The sequence below is a fragment of the Acanthaster planci genome, linkage group LG10 (genome assembly GCF_054643075.1).
Source record: "Acanthaster planci isolate LZ-2023a linkage group LG10, COTS_SCS, whole genome shotgun sequence".
Lineage (NCBI taxonomy): Eukaryota > Metazoa > Echinodermata > Asteroidea > Valvatida > Acanthasteridae > Acanthaster > Acanthaster planci.
This window is the reverse complement of record NC_141786.1, coordinates 2,828,239-2,846,326: the sequence shown is the minus strand read 5'-3', so window position 1 is coordinate 2,846,326 and position 18,088 is coordinate 2,828,239. Positions and strand designations below refer to the sequence as shown.

Genomic DNA, 18,088 nt, shown 5'->3' with positions numbered 1-18,088 from the left:
TTTTGCTGTTTGAGCTAGTTCACAAGTCGTACCACTGTTGACAGACATTGGCCAAGCCTTTCTCTAGGTTCGTAGGAATAGTAAGACTTGAAAAAGGTTTGCTTGCTGGAGAGTTATTAACATTCTGCAGTTTGAAGGAGCATGTTGTTTTTTTCCATTTGTCCCTTCGATGAGCTGGGTAGTTCTCAGAAAAGCACCCTACCTGGACATTTTTCAGTGTTGGAGGTCTCGAGACCTGGTCTCGGTCTCGAGACCGTCTCGAGACCTTTTTTTGAGGTCTCGGTCTTGGTCTCAGCCTACAAGAGTCTCGGTCTCGGGAGGGTTGGTCTCGGTCTCGGGAGGGCTGGTCTCGGTCTTGGTCTTGGTCTCAAATGCCTTGGTCTCGGTCTCGGTCATAAAGGTCTCGACTACAACACTGACATTTATCAGCAGTGTGTTCCTTCAGCAGAGGGTCAATCCATCTTGTGTTTGAAATTAAGTCTTGCTACTGGACTCTCTCTCCCTCTCTCATCACGTCTTACATAGGACCCTTTCCCGCGCCCCTGCCCCAATGGAACCTACAGCGACGAGGTGGGTCTGATCCAGGAGTCGCAGTGCCAGACCTGCCCGGCTGGTAAATGGTGCTCTCCACCTGGTCTTAGCGCTCCGGTAAGTACCATTTAGCTTGAGTTTCTCCTGTGTCATTGTTTCTTTGCTGAACCACATTGTCTTGAGGATTTGTAAGCTCCACGACACTCTCCCCGACAGTTTCGAGGCGAGTGAGTTGACGTATTCCAGCAATGTACACACAGGATGGCAGCCAGTGCTAAGGTTGAGACTATTGCAAGACCAGAGACAAGTCTAGACAAAAGACTAGGCACAAGACCAGTTACAAGACCAATCACAAGTAGCAGGGTGAACAGTGACGTAAGGAGTGCTTTTGTTGCAGTCCGTTTGTATAGCTTGTGATATGAATTCAGACTGGAGGTCTTGTGATGGTCAAGTGATGGTCTCGCCATGGTCTTGTGATGGTCTGAAGAAGTTTCAACTACAACACTGTTTTATAGGGCCGTTTTGTTAACGGAACGAATAATTATGCTAACCTTTAAACCTGGTCAAGAGAACAGACACTGATAATGTCCCCTGCCGGCCCCTAAAGTTTAAAACTTGATGAATTCCCAACAATTTTGTTCAACATTTTGTGTCGTTACGCCCCTCCCCCAACATTCCTCTGGCCATATTTTGGCGGGAGCCTTTTACAGGTGCATGTACATTTATTCCTAAGTAATCTTCATGACTGTGTTAAACCTGCTCATGTTGCACTTTGTTCATTTATGGACACACTGTTACAATATGGCAATTCGTGAACTCTGCCGGCAGGCTGACGATTGCCCCGGGGGTCACTACTGCCCGGAGGGGACAGCGGACCCTTACGCCAACCCCTGCCCCGTGGGTTACTACTTGAATGCCAGCGCTGGGGAGGACTCGCAGGGGTGCACGCCCTGCATCTCGGGCTACTACTGCGATGAGAGGGGCTTGGCCTGGCCCAAGGAGTGCATCCAGGTAGGAAGGGGAAGTAAGGCTGTGCTTGCTGTGGAAGCAGCTTCTAGCGGCCGTGGCCAGTTCCTATAAACGTACTGTGTTACTGCCGGTCATTACCAAATATTTGAGATGCTGCTTAAAGATACCAGCAATCAGTCTGTACAGAATGGAGTCAAAGTGGCTACATTTGGAAGGTTTGCATGGTGAAGTGTCAACAAGTTAGGTTAGCGGTTACACCATGTATATATAAACTATCTCCTTCAGTGAGTGTTGGCTCTGAATAGAGCCGGTCACTGTATGTTTTGGGCAGTGTGCTCTGTCTGCTAGATTCTGACTGGAGGTGAAGTTTATGAAGGATCCCAGGAACTGTGGCATTGAGATTTACCAAAATTATAGAAAATGTCCCAATTTGGAATGTTTTGTTTGTGTAATCTTTTCTGTTCACTGACTCTTGTGACCAATTAGATTTACCTGTGCGTCTTTTCCAGGGCTACTTCTGCGTTTCCGGCAGCACGTTTCCTCAGCCTTGCCCGGCTGGCACCTACGGCAATACCACTGGTCTGCGCCGCAGTGAAGACTGCTCCCCGTGTCCAGGGGGCTGGTACTGCGACGGGTTTGCCAACACGGAGCCGACGGACGTCTGTGATCCTGGTTTCTACTGCAAGGAGAAGGCCTACACCTCGGTGAGATGATCCCGGAGGTTTCTTCATCCTTTGAGATTGACTCGCTGGAGAGCAGCCATTTTTGTACATGTAGTAGCCATTGTTGGCTCAAATATCTGCAGGCTGCGGCTTAGCCATTACTGCCAGTGTAGTAGCCCTCAGGCCACTATCTCGCTGGTCATACAGTACAGTTGGCCTCAGCTATAGGCTGGTTTTAGAAGCCATTAAGAATTGTTAGGCCATTATGGCCACTGTCCATAATGTGACTTCATTCTTTGAGGCATGAGGCTTGCTGGACTGCAGCCGTTCAAGTAGCCTTGGTTGGCTTCCTCCGGTTGTGGCTGTGGCCAGGCCTTTTTGGCTGTTGAAGTAGTCACAGGGCTACTGGTTGCTAGTTAAAGGGCCAATACATTGTGAGGCCTCCATTAGAACAACTTGTTTAGAATGCTTGACAGATGGACCTTGCTACTGTCCAGTCACTGGGGTAGCTCCCACAGTGGCCTAGCCTTTTCTGGCCGTATCCTTGCCTATGAAAGCGACTAGCCAGGACTCATAGTGCAACTGACCCAATATCTGTAGACGTGTTTATCAACTAGTTTCATGGATCAAAGACTTGAAGTTGATTAGTAAGTGGCACCTCAAGTCCACTGGATTTCAAGCTTCGAAAAGTTGGCCACAGATCTAAGTCCGGTGGCTTTTGGCTTCTTGGATAAACTGTAGGACCAGTTGGTTATATCAAAGTTCTGTGAAGGTTGTTACTGATACTGAAGGCTTTAGTCAAAGGCCTGTGTGGGTCTTTGTCAGGTGATGGATAAACTGTACCCCTCAAACTTTTCTGAATTTGCCACCGACATGTTGACGTTTTCATTATCCTGATTGTTGATTCATTCCGCAACTCTCAGGCTCCGGTGGATGGAGTGACCGGTGGCCTGTGCCCACCGGGTGGCTACTGTCCGGCGGGCTCGGCCTGGCCGGCGAACTGCCCCCTCGGCACCTACAGTAACTCATCTGGTTCCAAGACCCCTGACGACTGTATCGCTTGTGACCCAGGGTGAGTCTGTCATGGTTAAGTTACATTTTGTGAAATCGTTGCCCACAGATTTTAAAATACGACTTCGCCTCTGGGCCAAAAACTATCTTTGACAAATACCACTTAATCTCATGCGTCAATTTCCTTGTTAAACATCTTCAGCGTTGTTTGTTGTCAAAGTTTTGAATTTTGACGAAGTTAGAGCCTTCTTAAAGCAACCTCATTTAAGAAGGCTCAGAGTATTGGAAACCTGACTTTTTGTTGTAGGAAAATAGCTTTGAGCTATAGAAAGTGCAATGAAAAAAAATGGCCACTTTGTTTAGTTGGTGTCCATATTTTAGTCTTGCCTCCAATTAAGGGTTGGGAAATAGCATTTAATTTGCTGAAAAAACTTTCCCACGTACCGTTTCAACGTGTAAACGTCCTATCCTTACCATGGTGTTATTGAAAACTTTAAACACAACAAATTGTATACAGTGTTTACAGTTGACACAAAGTTACGGTGATGAATTCATGGCATTCCTTTGATATGATGGAGCAGTAAAGTGTTCTGAAAATCAGATTACATGTGTATCATACATACATCATTTACAATATAAATGAATGCCAGATTGCGTCAATTAAAATGTCAAACCTCTAAAAGGGGCGGTTTCGTTTAAATGTTTTGGATAATCTGTAAACAGATTTGGAACTTTTTTCGTTAATAATCATTTAAACGTTCCACCCTTACCTTCAATCCAGCACTCTACGGGTGCATGCCTCATCTAGAATTAACCACCATTTCACCCTAAGTCTGTAATAACTCCCTCCAAACTCACTTCCATCGAAGGTACTACTGTGCCGGTGACAACAATCCGGAGCCGACGGGGCCCTGCAAGCCGGGCTACTACTGCACGGGAGGTGCTGGCACGCCGACTCAGTTTGCCGTCCCGGCTGGCCACTACAGCAACTCTGGAGCTTACAAGCCGGAGCCATGCCCGCAGGGACAGTTCCAAACCGTGAGTTGAATGATAGAGCTGTCGATTTCCGATACCGTGCTAACTGCATCATCTGAGTGTTAGGTCGCTGTTGACCTTTTCACGTGATCTGTGACCTCGGGAAAAGACTGTCAATTATTTTTTGTGATGTTGATCTTGCCAAATTCAACACGTGCATATTTTAAGGCGGGAATTTTTTATAAGTTGGTGCTTTGATTTTTTTTAAGACAAATGTTAGAGGAGGATGGAAAAAAAAAGATTTTTTGTGGTCTCAAGAAAAACAACTCAGGGTCTTCAAATCGGAAGGAAGAATATCCCCCAATTTTTTTTCACAAATTCATATAAGAAAAACAAGAGGTATCCCCTACCACTAGTGTTAGCAGCCAAGGACCAAAGCTCACAAGATTGAAATTGGGACTTTGCCATGGGTTGGACAAAACAATTTTTTTTGGGGCTCTGCTGTCCAACCAGTGGCATTTGTATTGGTTAATTGTTGGACAGCGGATCAGAGTTCTCAAAATGTAAAATTAAATTTTTTGCCAGTTCTGAATCTGGAAGGTCGCCAGATCCGAGGACCAACTTTAGAAAAGATACTCCTGCCTAATTATGAGAAAAATGTGAAGCTTTCAATGCCATCTTGCACCCATTGGAGCACTGGATTTAAGAAACTCGATGAATGAAATCATGTTTTCATTGATATCGTCTAACACATGTTGTGCTTGAGGAATCCATGAATTTGACTTTTCCTTCTATAATGCTTCATACAGGCCAATGCGTCGTCAGCATGCGCACCTTGCGCCCAAGGTTATTACTGTCCCAACTTTGGCACCATCGTGCCGTCCACCTGCTTGGCAGGCCACTACTGTGAACAGCAGACGATCATACCAACTCCATGCCCAGTGGTCAGTATTATCAGGGACAGTTTAGATCAAAATTTAGACGGAAGGGAGAATACTTCTTGAGGGTCCAGGGGGGGGGGCCTGGTGAATGATAACATCTGTTTGACGTGTTCAATTCCGTTCATAGTTCGGGAAAGAAAACATCAACTTGAATAAGAAATAAAATCGTTTATAACCCTTTTTTTCAGAGATGTTTCTTTTCAGAAAACCACTTAATTTTATTTATTAGAAGAAGATAAATATACAGATTATTTGTAACGATTTCCAGACAGAGAGGTTTTTGAGATATACCCAGCATGCTTATTGGTGTGTGATGATAAGGACGAATAATGTTTCATCATTGTAATTTATTCTTCCAGGGGACTACAAGGTTAGAGGAAGGTGGCCAGAGTGAGGAGTCGGCCTGCATCAGCTGCACACCGGGCTATTTTTGCAATGACACAGCCCTGACGTTGCCCTCGGGACCCTGCGCGGCCGGCCACTACTGCTCCGGCGGAACCGTCACTCCGTTCCCTATGGTGAGTCTTTAGGGTGTTTTTTTTCTTCCACACCTCGGCTTTTTAGAAGACATTTCAGATTTTGTTGTATCATTTGATAGTTGTAGTTGCACAAAACGTGTTCCAACGTGACAATCACACCACGGGCCTTTCAAAAGCACTGCTCAAGGACACTTGTCGGTCTTCTGTGATCAGGGCAACGGCACAGATAACGGCGACATGTGCCCCAAAGGTTTCTACTGCATGGAGGGGACGGCCAACCCCTACCTCACCCCATGCTTCAATGGCACCTACGGCAACATCACTGGGCTGACTGCGCAGGACGACTGCCTGGACTGTCCGCCAGGGGAGGTGTGCTCCGGGCTGGGCCTGATGGCACCCAACGAGCTCTGCGCTGCCGGTGAGCCTAGTTTGTTTCCTCACATTCTTCAACTCTTTTGAGTTTGAAAAAGCATGTGATGCTCATTGCAGTAAATTATCCCCTTCGTGCCGAGAAGCGGCTATAGCCTCAGTAAAAATTGAGATCCTCAGCCCACTTTTTAGCTATTATTCTCGGCCCACACTCGAGCGAACAGAGTGAAAGAAGGCAGACCCTGGCTCTTGTATATATGGTAATTGGTGTTTGTGCATAGCCCAGAAATGAAAAGACCGATTTGCATCATAATCACCAACTTTACAATAGCCCCCACTTTGAAAAGAGGCAACGGGAATGTGGAAGCGTGAGTGGAGTCGCATACCACTGAACAATGAGCCTTTTCACTGTGTAATTCAAAGCGTGCAGAGCATGCAGGGCCACAAACCGAGAATTTGCGGTTTGGCAGGTGGCCTTCGTGGCCAAGCGAGGCTGGAATTCTTGGAGTTGGCTTTTGGAAAGAAATTCCCGTCCTCAAGGGGTTATTACTGTCAATGTATCAGTCTTGAAATGAACATAATAAATAAGGGGTTGGGGTTGACATCAAGTCAATTGGGTGGCCCTAATAGGTTGCCTTAATGGACACTGGTCACAGTGGACATGTATTTGCAATAAGCAGTGGGCCAAAGTAAACATACTTTTACGGGGCAGAGTCCACAATGTTCAGGTTGCCGCAGTAGACGTCCAAGTAAAGTGGCAGTAGTGTTAAAATTGGCCACCGTGGACAGGTAGCCATCACTAAAGGTTGGTCACAAGAGGTGGCTGGCTAAAATGGACTTGAGACAAGTTGCCAGAGTAGATGGGTGACCACATCTGACATTATGGATAGTTGGCCACACATGACAGTGTGTCACAGTAGACGGTCAAACTTTCAATCCAGACAGGTGGCTGCACTTTGCGTGTTGGCTATTTGAATGGTTGACTTTTTATCTAGTTATTAGCAATGAAGTTGAACCCGTAAAAATCTGCCAACTTGCGAAAAAAATTTCCTTGGTCCAGGAACTGATGGTTTCTGATGTTTCATTGCTGGTGAAAAGTTTCAAAATGTAACTCTTGCTTTTGGTTGGAACTGGTTTTGTTGGATGATTCAGGCTACTATTGCAAAGGCAAGGCAAAGATCAGGCACCCGACGGACGATGTGACGGGTAACATCTGCCCTGAGGGTTTCTACTGCCCGGAAGGCTCCCCAGCGCCAATGCGCTGCGAGGGCGGTTACTACACCAACATCACCGGACAGGCCAGCTGCTTCGATTGCCCTGCCGGTAGGTTTTGCCGACTCCTGCTGCTTTTGCTGATCTCTCTCTGTGCCTGGCCTGTTGAGGGCGCTCTGTTTGAGACTCAAAAGTGGGCCCGTAAGGGCCCAAAAATAGTTTCCAGTTGCTCATAAAGTCAATCCTGGCAGGCACTGTTCCATAAATTAATTTGATGGAACATCTGTATTAGCCCCAATGTATTCGTTTTGCATAATGAAACATATTTTTAACAGAATGTGCACAAAAGTAGTTTTGTGTTGCACGTGAGAGTCAGCCACAGCTGATTGGCCCCAGCCCTTTGTGGTACAGATTTTTGACTTAGTGTTTGGTGAGTGTTGGGACATCAAAGCCAGCCCCAAGTCATGAGCCCGTGAATGCTATTCAGAACAAATGACGCGTGTGCAATGGGTGCAGTGTAGTGACATGGAAGGGATACATGTACATGTGCTTGAGATGGTGTGTCCAAAGTGTCCCACACCAGTGGGCTTGTTGCCCGACCAAACTCCCTGATTATCCAGATGGTACATGTAGCTCAGCTGTGGACATTCAGGCCTGACTGTCCAGATGGTAGCTCAGCTGTGGACATTCAGGCCTGACTGTCCAGATGGTAGCTCAGCTGTGGACATTCAGGCCTGACTGTCCAGATGGTAGCTCAGCTGTGGACATTCAGGCCTGACTGTCCAGATGGTAGCTCAGCTGTGGACATTCAGGCCCGACCGTCCAGATGGTAGCTCAGCTATGGACATTCGGCCCAATTTCATGTTTCTTTTGAGTACCAGAGTATTGCAGGAGAGTCTTTGCCCATTTCATTCCAACTTCATGTCATTTCGTTTCAGCACATCACAGCCCCAGTACATTTGACAATGGGCATTCATTTCTACAAAGTTGGATTTGATGTGATTACATTCTTTCCTTTTCTTACGGCATGCCCTCACCGCACCTCCGGCCCCCTTCTATCCATTTGTTCAACAGGGTACTACTGTCCTGATGGCTACCGCCTCCTGGAGTGCCCCCGGGGTGATTACTGCCTCAGGAACACCGGCGGCAATGAGTCCCTGCCTTGTCCGCGGGGCTTCTATAACCCGGACCTAGGGCTGGCCAGCGAGAGCCAGTGCCTGCCTTGCAAAGCCGGCTTCTACTGCCGCGGGCTGGGCATTTGGCAGTTCAACAGTGAGACGGTGCTGGAGGAAACTGCGGGGCCCTGTGATCCAGGCTACTATTGCCTGTCAGGTAAGCCATGTGCAAAATGTTGAACACTTAATACGGTATATTCACCACATATTATGCACTCACTCCTCATCCGGGTGACTATTGCGTGTCTGGTGCGCCATATAAGAATATTTAACCCCTAATATATTCATTGCACTCTATTGATCCACTATTGATCCGGGCTACTATTGCCTGTCGGGTTAGCCATGTGCAAAATGTTTACTACCCGTAATACATTCATCACGTCGATCCGGCTGCTATTGCCTGTCCAGGGAGCCACATAAAGAAGCCCGTAATATGTCTACATGTACTTTGCTTTATTGCACTGTTGTTCTTTGCTACTGTGGCCTGTCAGATGAGTCACATTAAGACTGCCTGTAATGTATCCGCCACAGGCCTCAAACCCAGGCTTTCGAATTCTAATCATGTGAGGAAAGTAATCCCATGTCTACATGTAGATCTTCACCTGTTGCCGTTTGGATGAACACTGGCAATAGATATGCAGTATCAGTTCTTGTCTGCCTCTTGTGCGGAAAGTGTCACCCATGAACTTTGACCCCAAGAGCATTATCTCCCCACCCTCTTTTGTCAACCAGGCGTGGACCTCCCCAACCCGGAGAACGAGACGGCCCTGGGCATCGGTGGGCCCTGCCCCCGGGGGTTCTGGTGCCCTCAGGAGACCTCGGTGCCCAACCCCTGCCCACTAGGCACCTACTCGGACCAGCAGTACTTGACGGCGATAGGCGAGTGCAAGGCCTGTGATCTGGGTATGTACTGCAGCAAGGAGAACCTTACTGCACCGGAGGGGGTGTGCTCGCCGGGCTTCTACTGCCTGAATGGGTCTGCCACACCAACCCCCACTGGTAAGAGAATTTCCTTTGTCCTTTTTTTTTCTACCAAGGCGTCCCTGTTTTAGAGCGAGAGAACGACTTACCGAAGTTGTAATCATGATGCTCTGGCAACAGTAACAGGATGGCATCTCTGAAGCCCAAATTTGGAACTTCAAAATTGGAAACCTTTCAAACAATTTCATTGGAGTGATTGGAGAATTTCTTGGAGGATTTCGTTTTCCCCTCCAGTCTCGTCTAACCACCACTTAGACCTTTCAAGTAGTTTCATCCAATTCTTGTCCAACTCTTTTGTGATGTTGCTGGCCAAGACAAGTTAGCACCTGTCTACAGATCTCTGTTGTCAGAAGTAGGGCAATCTGGCTCATGAAGCCATTTGCCAGAAATGTTCGGGTTCATTTTAAATTTTCATTTCATGACACTGTCTTTTGAATCAGAGAAATGGTCTAAAACTGTACTTTTACTGAGCCTGTCATAAGATTTACGGCCTTTGGACAAGAAAAATCTAACATTTCATACTCTTGGGGGAGTGATACCGTTGTCATCGGTCTCATTTTTCATCTACTTTTGGTGTAAAAATTTGATCCACTTTACAGATCTCGTCAAGAAATTTTGAGATGCAGAAGTAAAAGTGCACGTACTTCAGAATTTTCAGGACAACTTGGGAAGACATTCTGCTTCCATTTTTTCTCTTCACGCTTCTTTCACGCTCTGAAAGCTCGCAAACTAAAGCAGCAATTCTGAAATTTCTGCCGCTCTGTTTTCCTCGGCTCTCAGGAAGCGGCAACACCGGTGGCCCCTGCCCCACCAGGCACTACTGCGACGGCATCTCCCCGGTACCCCAGGAGTGCCCCGAAGGGACCTGGAATAATCTGGAGCAGCAGGCCTCGTGCTTCGACTGCCCCGAGGGCTACTACTGCCCCAAGGGCGTGGCCAGCTACAACCCTTACCCCTGCCCGGCCGGCCACTTCTGCCCCAACGGTGAGTGCCAAAAGGTTAACTTTTGTTTGAGCAGTGGATCCTAGTTGTTGAGTTCACTTCTGGGGACTTCCTCGTAGACCAGAAATCTCTTCGATCCAGTGAAGTCCAACCAGTGAGTTCTGGAGCATACTGCCGGATTGAGGAAACCTTGACTCCCAGTTGCTGTCACTCAGTCAACAAGAGCTGCTGTAATCAAAGTCAGGGTAACACGAGAATCTGCAATCAACCATCGCACGCTACCCATGTCTGCCCACGTGTTATCCACAAAAAAAGGGAAGTTGGCTTGAGTTCAGCTGTGTGCATCTTTTGCAACTCAACAGTGCAATTATTTAATCTGACTACCAAAATGCATTTTATTTGGCTGTTATACCACAAATAAACCGGCCTTTTCCCAGGGTAAAGATATTGCAGTTTCCCGTCAGATGACGTAAAGTTTATTGACCATCTTTGTGGCACGCGTCATTCATTCCAGGCACCCAATTTGACACCCAGTACCCGTGCCCCAGGGGCACCTACCGCCCCAACACCAAGGGCATGAGCCTGTCGGACTGCACCGCTTGCGACCCGGGCAAGTACTGTCAGTTTGAGGGTGCCACCTCCTACACCAACAGCTGTGACCCAGGTAAGAAAGCAAAAAGATGAAACCCCTTTGTGGGTTGTGTCAATTGCTTGGTGTTGTTTTTTTGGTTGTGTCCAGAACAACCTCTGGAAGGAGACCTTTACTCTCAAGACCGCCATCCTCAACCTTAAAAGGGCCAGGTGTTTTTAAACCTCACCAGGTGGCATACAGTACCAATATACTCGGAACTGTCCTGCAAAAATTTGGATCCTTTCAATTTTCCATAAAAAGAAAAATGTTACATGTTAACATGTTACCATGTTACATGTTAACATGTTACATGTTTACATGTTAAAAATGTTAACATTCCGTCTCAGAAATCTTGATATTTTTTAAGAATGGTCGGTATAATTTTGGTGTCAAAACAAGTGTATGACATCTGCGGATAAGCTCCCGAAGGTTTGTTGCTATGAACAGAATGTGCAACGACATGTCGGAATTGCCAAGGGGGGCCCAACCCCACTCGCTGGCAACTTTTGAAAAGAATAAAGCTCAGTTTTTCCCTTTTCCCCATTTCCTGCCCACCAGGCTACTTCTGCATCCGAGGCGCCTGGACCGCCCAGCCAGACGACTTCAGCAACTACACGGACGGTGACTGCCTCTGCCCCAGCATTGCCACCGGAGGGCGCTGCCAGCCAGGCTACTACTGTCCCCAGGGGTCCAGCGAACCACAGGAGTGCACCGAGGGCAACTACTGCGGAACTGACGGTGAGTCTGGGGAAGATTCCAAGCCCCTGGATTTGCGATGGGAAGGGGGGGTTGAAGGATAGGGAGAGAGTGCCCCATGGTGAAGGAGACCGACACAATCCTTTGAAATCTCCTGAAATTCACCGAGAATTAGAAATTGAAATAAAAATCACGGGTTAGCAAAAATGTTTGTGGTGGAGTAAAAGTAAAATTGAGGGAGGTTCCACACTAGTTGTACAGGATAATGTGGCTGTCAGCGTTACATGTTTTTTGTCTTTACCAGTTGCCGATTATAGAGCACCAAAGTGTGGCGTCATTTAAAACCCGAATGGAGTTTGTGGGTGTGTCGGTTCAGGCGTTGGTTGTTGTGCATTAATGCCTTTTACCCCAAATTGTGCGTGTGAGGTACATGTATTCACTTCGGTACATTTTATCACATTGGACCTTCCTCAGATATGGTACACCTTGCGCCTGAGATACCAAGTTGTTAAAATGACAAGTCCCTTTGCCTTTGGTTTGTACAAATGCTAGCCCTTGATGGTCATTTGTGTAACGTTTTTCAGTTGGCATCATTGCTTTTTCTAAACTCTGAGACTGTGTTGAAGAGGTGTATTTGCTGAAACGCTCAGCCATGGTCAACAGCCATTTGAGGGCTGTGCGTGAGAGCTCAGTGTATATAGAAACTCGGTTGGAATTGCTCAAGGCTGGGATTGAGTTTAGTTATCACCTGGCTCGGGAAATCCTTGTGTGTTTAATGCACAATGTGCATCAAAGTGGTCAATATGTTGCCATTATTTTTCGAAAGGTCTGGAGGATGTGTCCGGCCCCTGCTTGCCTGGCTACTACTGCGACGTCACGGCTTCCAGAGAAGACCCGACGGATGGGGTCACCGGGAACGTTTGCCCCGCCGGCCGCTACTGTGGTAAGTTTGAATCATCGACGGTCAGGTCCTCGCATTTATTGAGCCGTGTTTGAAATGATTAAAGTAAGCGCCAATCTGTCGTGTTCATTTTTACATGCGCCGTCACACTGGTGTGTCATTTGTGTTCATCAACACCTACCTCATGTTTGAAATCAGAGTCTGGGACAGGAGCGAACCCACCCAACTGCCCGACGGGAACGTTCTCCAATGCCACGGGATTAACGGCACTGTCTGAGTGTGACGATTGCACTGCTGGGTATTACTGCGAGACACCAGGGCTTACTCGGCCTACCGGACCTTGCCAGGAAGGTGAGCAAGGAGTCTGTACACAGGATTTTGTTTGCCAATCAGAGAAGGAGTATTAAGAAGGCTATGAATAATTCATCTGTGTGTAGCCAATCGCTGAGCTTCACAAAGGAAGTTGTGAACATGTATTGAATGCATGCATGACCTCTGGCCTGACTTTCAAAGATTTTAAACATTCGGAAAGTGGACTAACCAAGCACCTGTCTATTCATTACTGATGTGTAATAAAACAGCTCATACATGATTCAATAATCAGTCACTAATCATAGAGGCTAAATATTAGAAATGAAACAGATCAGTACCTGAGCAATCAGAGATTGTGAATGCAGCAAGTCATGAATGATTCATTAAATTGAGTCCTATCACACAGACAGATGCACATAAGTGTACCTGCCACTTATCATGGGGATTAGTCGATTTGTTTGTAAGGTTCTGTTCCCTCTCTAGATTGAAATTAGAAAAGTACAAGCAAATTCCATTTATCCGCCTTGAGCAGAAGCACCCCCTCATTAGTTGAAACAGAGCCATGCTTGTCAGGAGTGTCCGTTTTGTCGTTAGCAGTGCGACTGCAGCGCACACCTTTCGTGGTCGTTTGTGAACCAGTGAAGTGTAGTTCCCATCAAAGGAGCTTCTATTGCCAGGAAAATTGCGCCCTCTCTTGTTCGTACTCGGGGCTCACTGACTGTGATTGTCCTGCATTTATCTTTTCTCGGTGTTCAGGTTACTATTGCCCCAGCGGTCAGGACATCAAAAACCCCATGGCCTGCGATGCTGGTTATTACTGCGAGGAGGGCTCCCCCGAGCAGGTGGAGTGCCCGTCAGGGACGTACCAGGACGAGAGCACCCAGAGTTCCTGTAAGATCTGCAATGCAGGTAGGAGATTGGAGCTCTTCTGTATTCCATCGTTTGCCTCTTTCTTGTTTTTTTTCCTTTTCTTTTTATATACTTTTCGTAATCCTAGAGTGTGTGTAAAATCAAATTGAAATCGGAGGATTTAGCCTGAAAGGGTGAAGTTATGTTTGGTATTAAAACCAAGGATTCAAGAAAAACGACCTTGACACTGTTACACGTAGCTCACAGGCTTGTAGAAACTTGCTGAGAGGAGACACTGAGAAGCAATCACAGTGATTAGAGGTGGGAGGAACACCTCAGGGGAGTAAGCTGGGTATGGCCTGAGCACTAAGCCTTGGGCTAGTTAAATTTAAATAAAATCTGGTACACTGAGTTATCTGATTGCACATAAACATAACAACTTGAATTCCCCAGACTGAAGACACTGTTGCTATGCCTCATGATTTGGGGTAAGCTTTTGCATAGCGACCGCCATCTCTGGAATGGACTGGTTCCTTTGTGCCCTTCTTATCCATTGAAAACAGTGTATTGTTGCAAGGCGTCTCTTATGCAACTAAGCAAAAGCTTGCCCTGAATCATAAGGTATAGCAACAGTGTTTTTAGTGTGGAGAATTCAAATTGTTGAATTGTTCACGTGAAATGTTCACGTCAATTTGAAGAACTCGGTATACCAGATTTTATTCCATTTTAACTCGCCAAAGGCTTCTTGGGTAGGGACTGAAAGCCGAATACATGTATGTAGTGAATTGGGAATAGAACCTGAATCACAGTTGAAAGGCTAGGAAACATATCATGAATCTTCAGGAAAATAACTGTCAACCAAACAATTGCCCTATACTTTGTAATATCTCCGACTTGAAGTGGTGGTCAAATCACGACCTAAACCACTGGAAACAAAAGATCTGTAGTCAAATTAATGCTGACCTATTTTCTGCAACTTTAAAAGGCAGATATGAGGATCATCTGCCAGTTTCTGAGTGTCAAAATAAATCTGTTAAGGAAAGCTCGCAAATTGATGCAGAAACGCCCGCTACTGCATAGTATTTGTCATTGGATTACTAGAAAGTATGGATTTGCTCAAGCAGATTTGACATGACACTGTCCAAATCTTTGCCGTTGTCCACACCCAGGCTACTATTGCAACGTGGCAGACGCCCCCATCAGTGACTACACCCTCTACCCCTGTCCCATCGGCTACTATTGTCCCAATGGCACGGAGTACAGCACCCAATACGGCTGTGCTCTGGGCACGTACGGCAACGCTACCATGCTGGAACGGCAGGATCAGTGCCTTGACTGCCCTGCCGGCAAGTACTGCGACGAGCTGGGATTGTCAAGTTACAAAGGTCAGTGTTCTGTAGATCACTCAGTTCTTTCCAGACCACACTTTTGGGTGGTCAAATGTTTTGCGTGCACATTAACATTTTAGATGAGGTTCAGTTTCATGGTACTTTTCAATATTTTGCTATAAAATTCAAATTTCACTTGCCCTGTTAAGCGTGAAATTAAAGGCAATTTCGTTATACTAGTACATGCTTAAAGTTTAATTTTGAACGTGAATTCTTGCTCTGTGTTGAAAAAGGTCTTACATCATTTGGTGACGGTAGATATTGATATGACAGAAATAGATACTTGCACTCGAGTTACGTGTATTTCAACAAAAGAAACATTGTCACCATAAGAAAGGCGTTTTGTTGCTGGATCCTGAGGGAAAATAAGATTAAGTTGTGAATTGTTTGGAAGACAATTGACCGTGACAGCAAAGACTCTTGAAAGACTGATAGAATTGACACCAGAAGCTTAAAACAGCGAGGCAACATGTTTACGTAACGAGCTGATATTTGGGCCACCAGTTCCAGTAGGGCATCAATTTGGGCTACACTCAGAATCCGGGCAAGGTACATGCTGTTTATTTATTTTTCTGTTGACAGGTGACTGTGCTGCAGGATTTTGGTGCATTGGTGGTTCCTCTACCCAAACTCCTACTGATGGAACTACTGGTGTGGAGTGCCCCAGGGGTCAATACTGCAAAGCAGGTAGGAGAAAAAGCTCTGGTGATGATTTTTAGTTGAGGTTTTTAAATGTTGTGTTTTGCTTGTCTGTCTGTTGCTGCCTTGAGTTCCACTGTTCCAGTGGAACTGATCTGCATATCCATTCCGACGGCTTAATTGACTGAATGTTGGACTTGAATCAGGGTTCTTCTCCCTACTTGTTTGTTGGTTGCTGTCTTCTATTTCTGCTGGCCTTGAGTAGTTGGTGGGCTCTTACATCCATTTGCTGGCTGATAGACTGGCCTTTAGACCTGCAGCTATTTAAATGGGATGGGATAACTTCTTGCATTAATTTTTAATGACATTCACTGTCACTGACAAAGTTGGGGCCTGCCACCACACTTCTCATTTTTCTGGGACTTCCCCTCACACCTGCATTTTAGGGGAAGGATTGCTGATGTTGGAAATGAATCCCTTTCTCTTTTTATAAACCCCCAGGTGTTGTCTATCCCGAGGACTGTCCCATCGGTACCTTGTCGGACAGCGGAGGACTGAAATCCATCAGTGGGTGTGAGCCGTGCACCGGGGGCAGTTACTGCAACGGCACAGGGCTGACGCAGCCCAGCGGGCCCTGTGACCCAGGGTAGGTGTCTGGACCTTCCTTATTTATTAATTTATTAACAGTCTCCAACAGCAAGAAAATTGCCACTTACAGGAAAGGTACAAAAATTAGAAATTAAAATACAAGACAATAAATATATATATGTACATTTAAAAATTCAAGGAATATAGGCTAAAAGGAGAAGATTCAAATGAAATACTGATAAAAGATATATTATTTAAATTACACGTATCAACACTATATGCGACACTTGTCCATTCCGTCCAGATCACTGGAGGTCTGTCCTGTTGTTAACCCTAGAAAAGCATCTGAAGGCTTGGCATCAACCAAAACTGTTGGAGTGCTACAGAGAAAATATCAAGATGGAGGGAGCACAATTCCTTAACACAAACTATTCCTAATACAACACTCAGTTGTGCAGCGTTCTGAACTTATCCAGCATTCGGGCTGTTCAAGCCACTTTTATCTGAAGTGGGGCCTGAGGCTTCAATTTTGTTTGAAGTACTGTTAAAGTGGTTTGCAGTAGCACCATGCAAGGATATTTCTTTTTGAGTAAGCGTGGTTCTTAAAAGAACTGAAGGGTACTCAACATTTCGAACAGCATGCTCTCTCTTTTGTCCCATGTCGGCCTTCTCTTTGTCAGAACCGTATCGAATATCGGGTCGTTGGAGTCGATATTTTTGTACCTTATTTTAACGGCCGTGGTAAGTTAACTGAAAAGATTTTTTGTCGAGTACTGTTAATCGAGTACGAGTACTTTGATGCTCGAGTACAATTTTTGGATGTCGAGTTCCGAGTATTTTGTAGCCCGAGTACAAGAACTGTACTTCGAGTACGAGCACTTGGACGTCCGAGTACAAGTACGAGTACTCTGAAAACGGTACTCGAGTAGTACTCGAGTACGAGTACTGAGTACGAGTACTACAACACGGAGACTGCAGAGATGAAGTAGTTCATCATTGGAACCTCTACCGGGTACATTCTCCTGACGACGGGCAGAGCATACTGTCCAAAAAGTGGAGTACCCTCCGGTTCTTTTTGGAACTGCACTCACTCAAAAGAGATACCCTGGCATGGTGCTACCCCGTACCACTTTACCTAACTTGCCACCTTCACCAGAGAAAGCTTTAACCTTACCGTTAAAGAACTTGTTACCGAATTTCTAAAGAGGCAGCTGTGATGGATTGGAAAGGCCTCCAGGCACGCTAGCCAAAATGTCAAGGGGGATAAGGTTATGAACTTGCTGCAGATACATCACCAAAGCCTGACCAGATTGTCTGTAAGAACGCAATTGGTGTTGAGGTCATTGTCAGTGAGGATTCCAAGTTGAGTGCTGGAAGGTTGCAAAAATTTGAAGATCAAATCTGTTTTTTTTTCTTCAAGGCTAGTCCTAATTCTGTCTCACTGACATGGAGTAAAGACCATTGATCCTCAGGATTTTACTGTAACCTTTGACCTCTTGTATTTCCCCCACACAGTTATTACTGCCTGACCAATGCGACCACTCCCACCCCAGAGGACGGGGGAGTGACCGGTGATCCCTGCACAGCTGGTCACTACTGCCCTGGTGAGACCACCTCTCCCATCCCCTGCGAACCGGGCAGCTACACCACCACCACTCACCGTAGCGAGTGCGATGAGTGTCCGGAGGGCTCGTACTGCGTCACGGGCTACGATCCGGAACCCTGCCCCCACGGTGAGGAAGTAGTTCTCCTGCATTACCATAACCATTACTGATCACCTTCCCTTCAATCTTCTGACAGTGACACCCTTATGGTCTTTTCTTCAAGCTGTATTTTT

General features: G+C 46.3%; 1 protein-coding gene across 1 annotated transcript in view; it reads left to right on the top strand.

Moving 5' to 3' along the window:
• LOC110984313 (uncharacterized) overlaps positions 1 to 18,088 on the top strand; it is a 148,206-nt gene that overhangs the window by 40,297 nt on the left and 89,821 nt on the right. Inside the window, exons 35-55 of the mRNA XM_087142455.1 lie at positions 526 to 648; positions 1,360 to 1,542; positions 2,010 to 2,204; positions 3,086 to 3,234; positions 4,043 to 4,211; positions 4,958 to 5,092; positions 5,449 to 5,607; positions 5,782 to 5,986; positions 7,090 to 7,260; positions 8,224 to 8,481; positions 9,057 to 9,323; positions 10,086 to 10,289; positions 10,762 to 10,911; positions 11,437 to 11,616; positions 12,401 to 12,517; positions 12,674 to 12,826; positions 13,544 to 13,696; positions 14,806 to 15,021; positions 15,607 to 15,711; positions 16,165 to 16,309; positions 17,767 to 17,984. Of these exons, the coding sequence (XP_086998581.1) occupies positions 526 to 648; positions 1,360 to 1,542; positions 2,010 to 2,204; positions 3,086 to 3,234; positions 4,043 to 4,211; positions 4,958 to 5,092; positions 5,449 to 5,607; positions 5,782 to 5,986; positions 7,090 to 7,260; positions 8,224 to 8,481; positions 9,057 to 9,323; positions 10,086 to 10,289; positions 10,762 to 10,911; positions 11,437 to 11,616; positions 12,401 to 12,517; positions 12,674 to 12,826; positions 13,544 to 13,696; positions 14,806 to 15,021; positions 15,607 to 15,711; positions 16,165 to 16,309; positions 17,767 to 17,984 (3,655 nt within the window). The remainder of the gene's footprint in view (positions 1 to 525; positions 649 to 1,359; positions 1,543 to 2,009; positions 2,205 to 3,085; positions 3,235 to 4,042; positions 4,212 to 4,957; positions 5,093 to 5,448; positions 5,608 to 5,781; positions 5,987 to 7,089; positions 7,261 to 8,223; positions 8,482 to 9,056; positions 9,324 to 10,085; positions 10,290 to 10,761; positions 10,912 to 11,436; positions 11,617 to 12,400; positions 12,518 to 12,673; positions 12,827 to 13,543; positions 13,697 to 14,805; positions 15,022 to 15,606; positions 15,712 to 16,164; positions 16,310 to 17,766; positions 17,985 to 18,088) is intronic.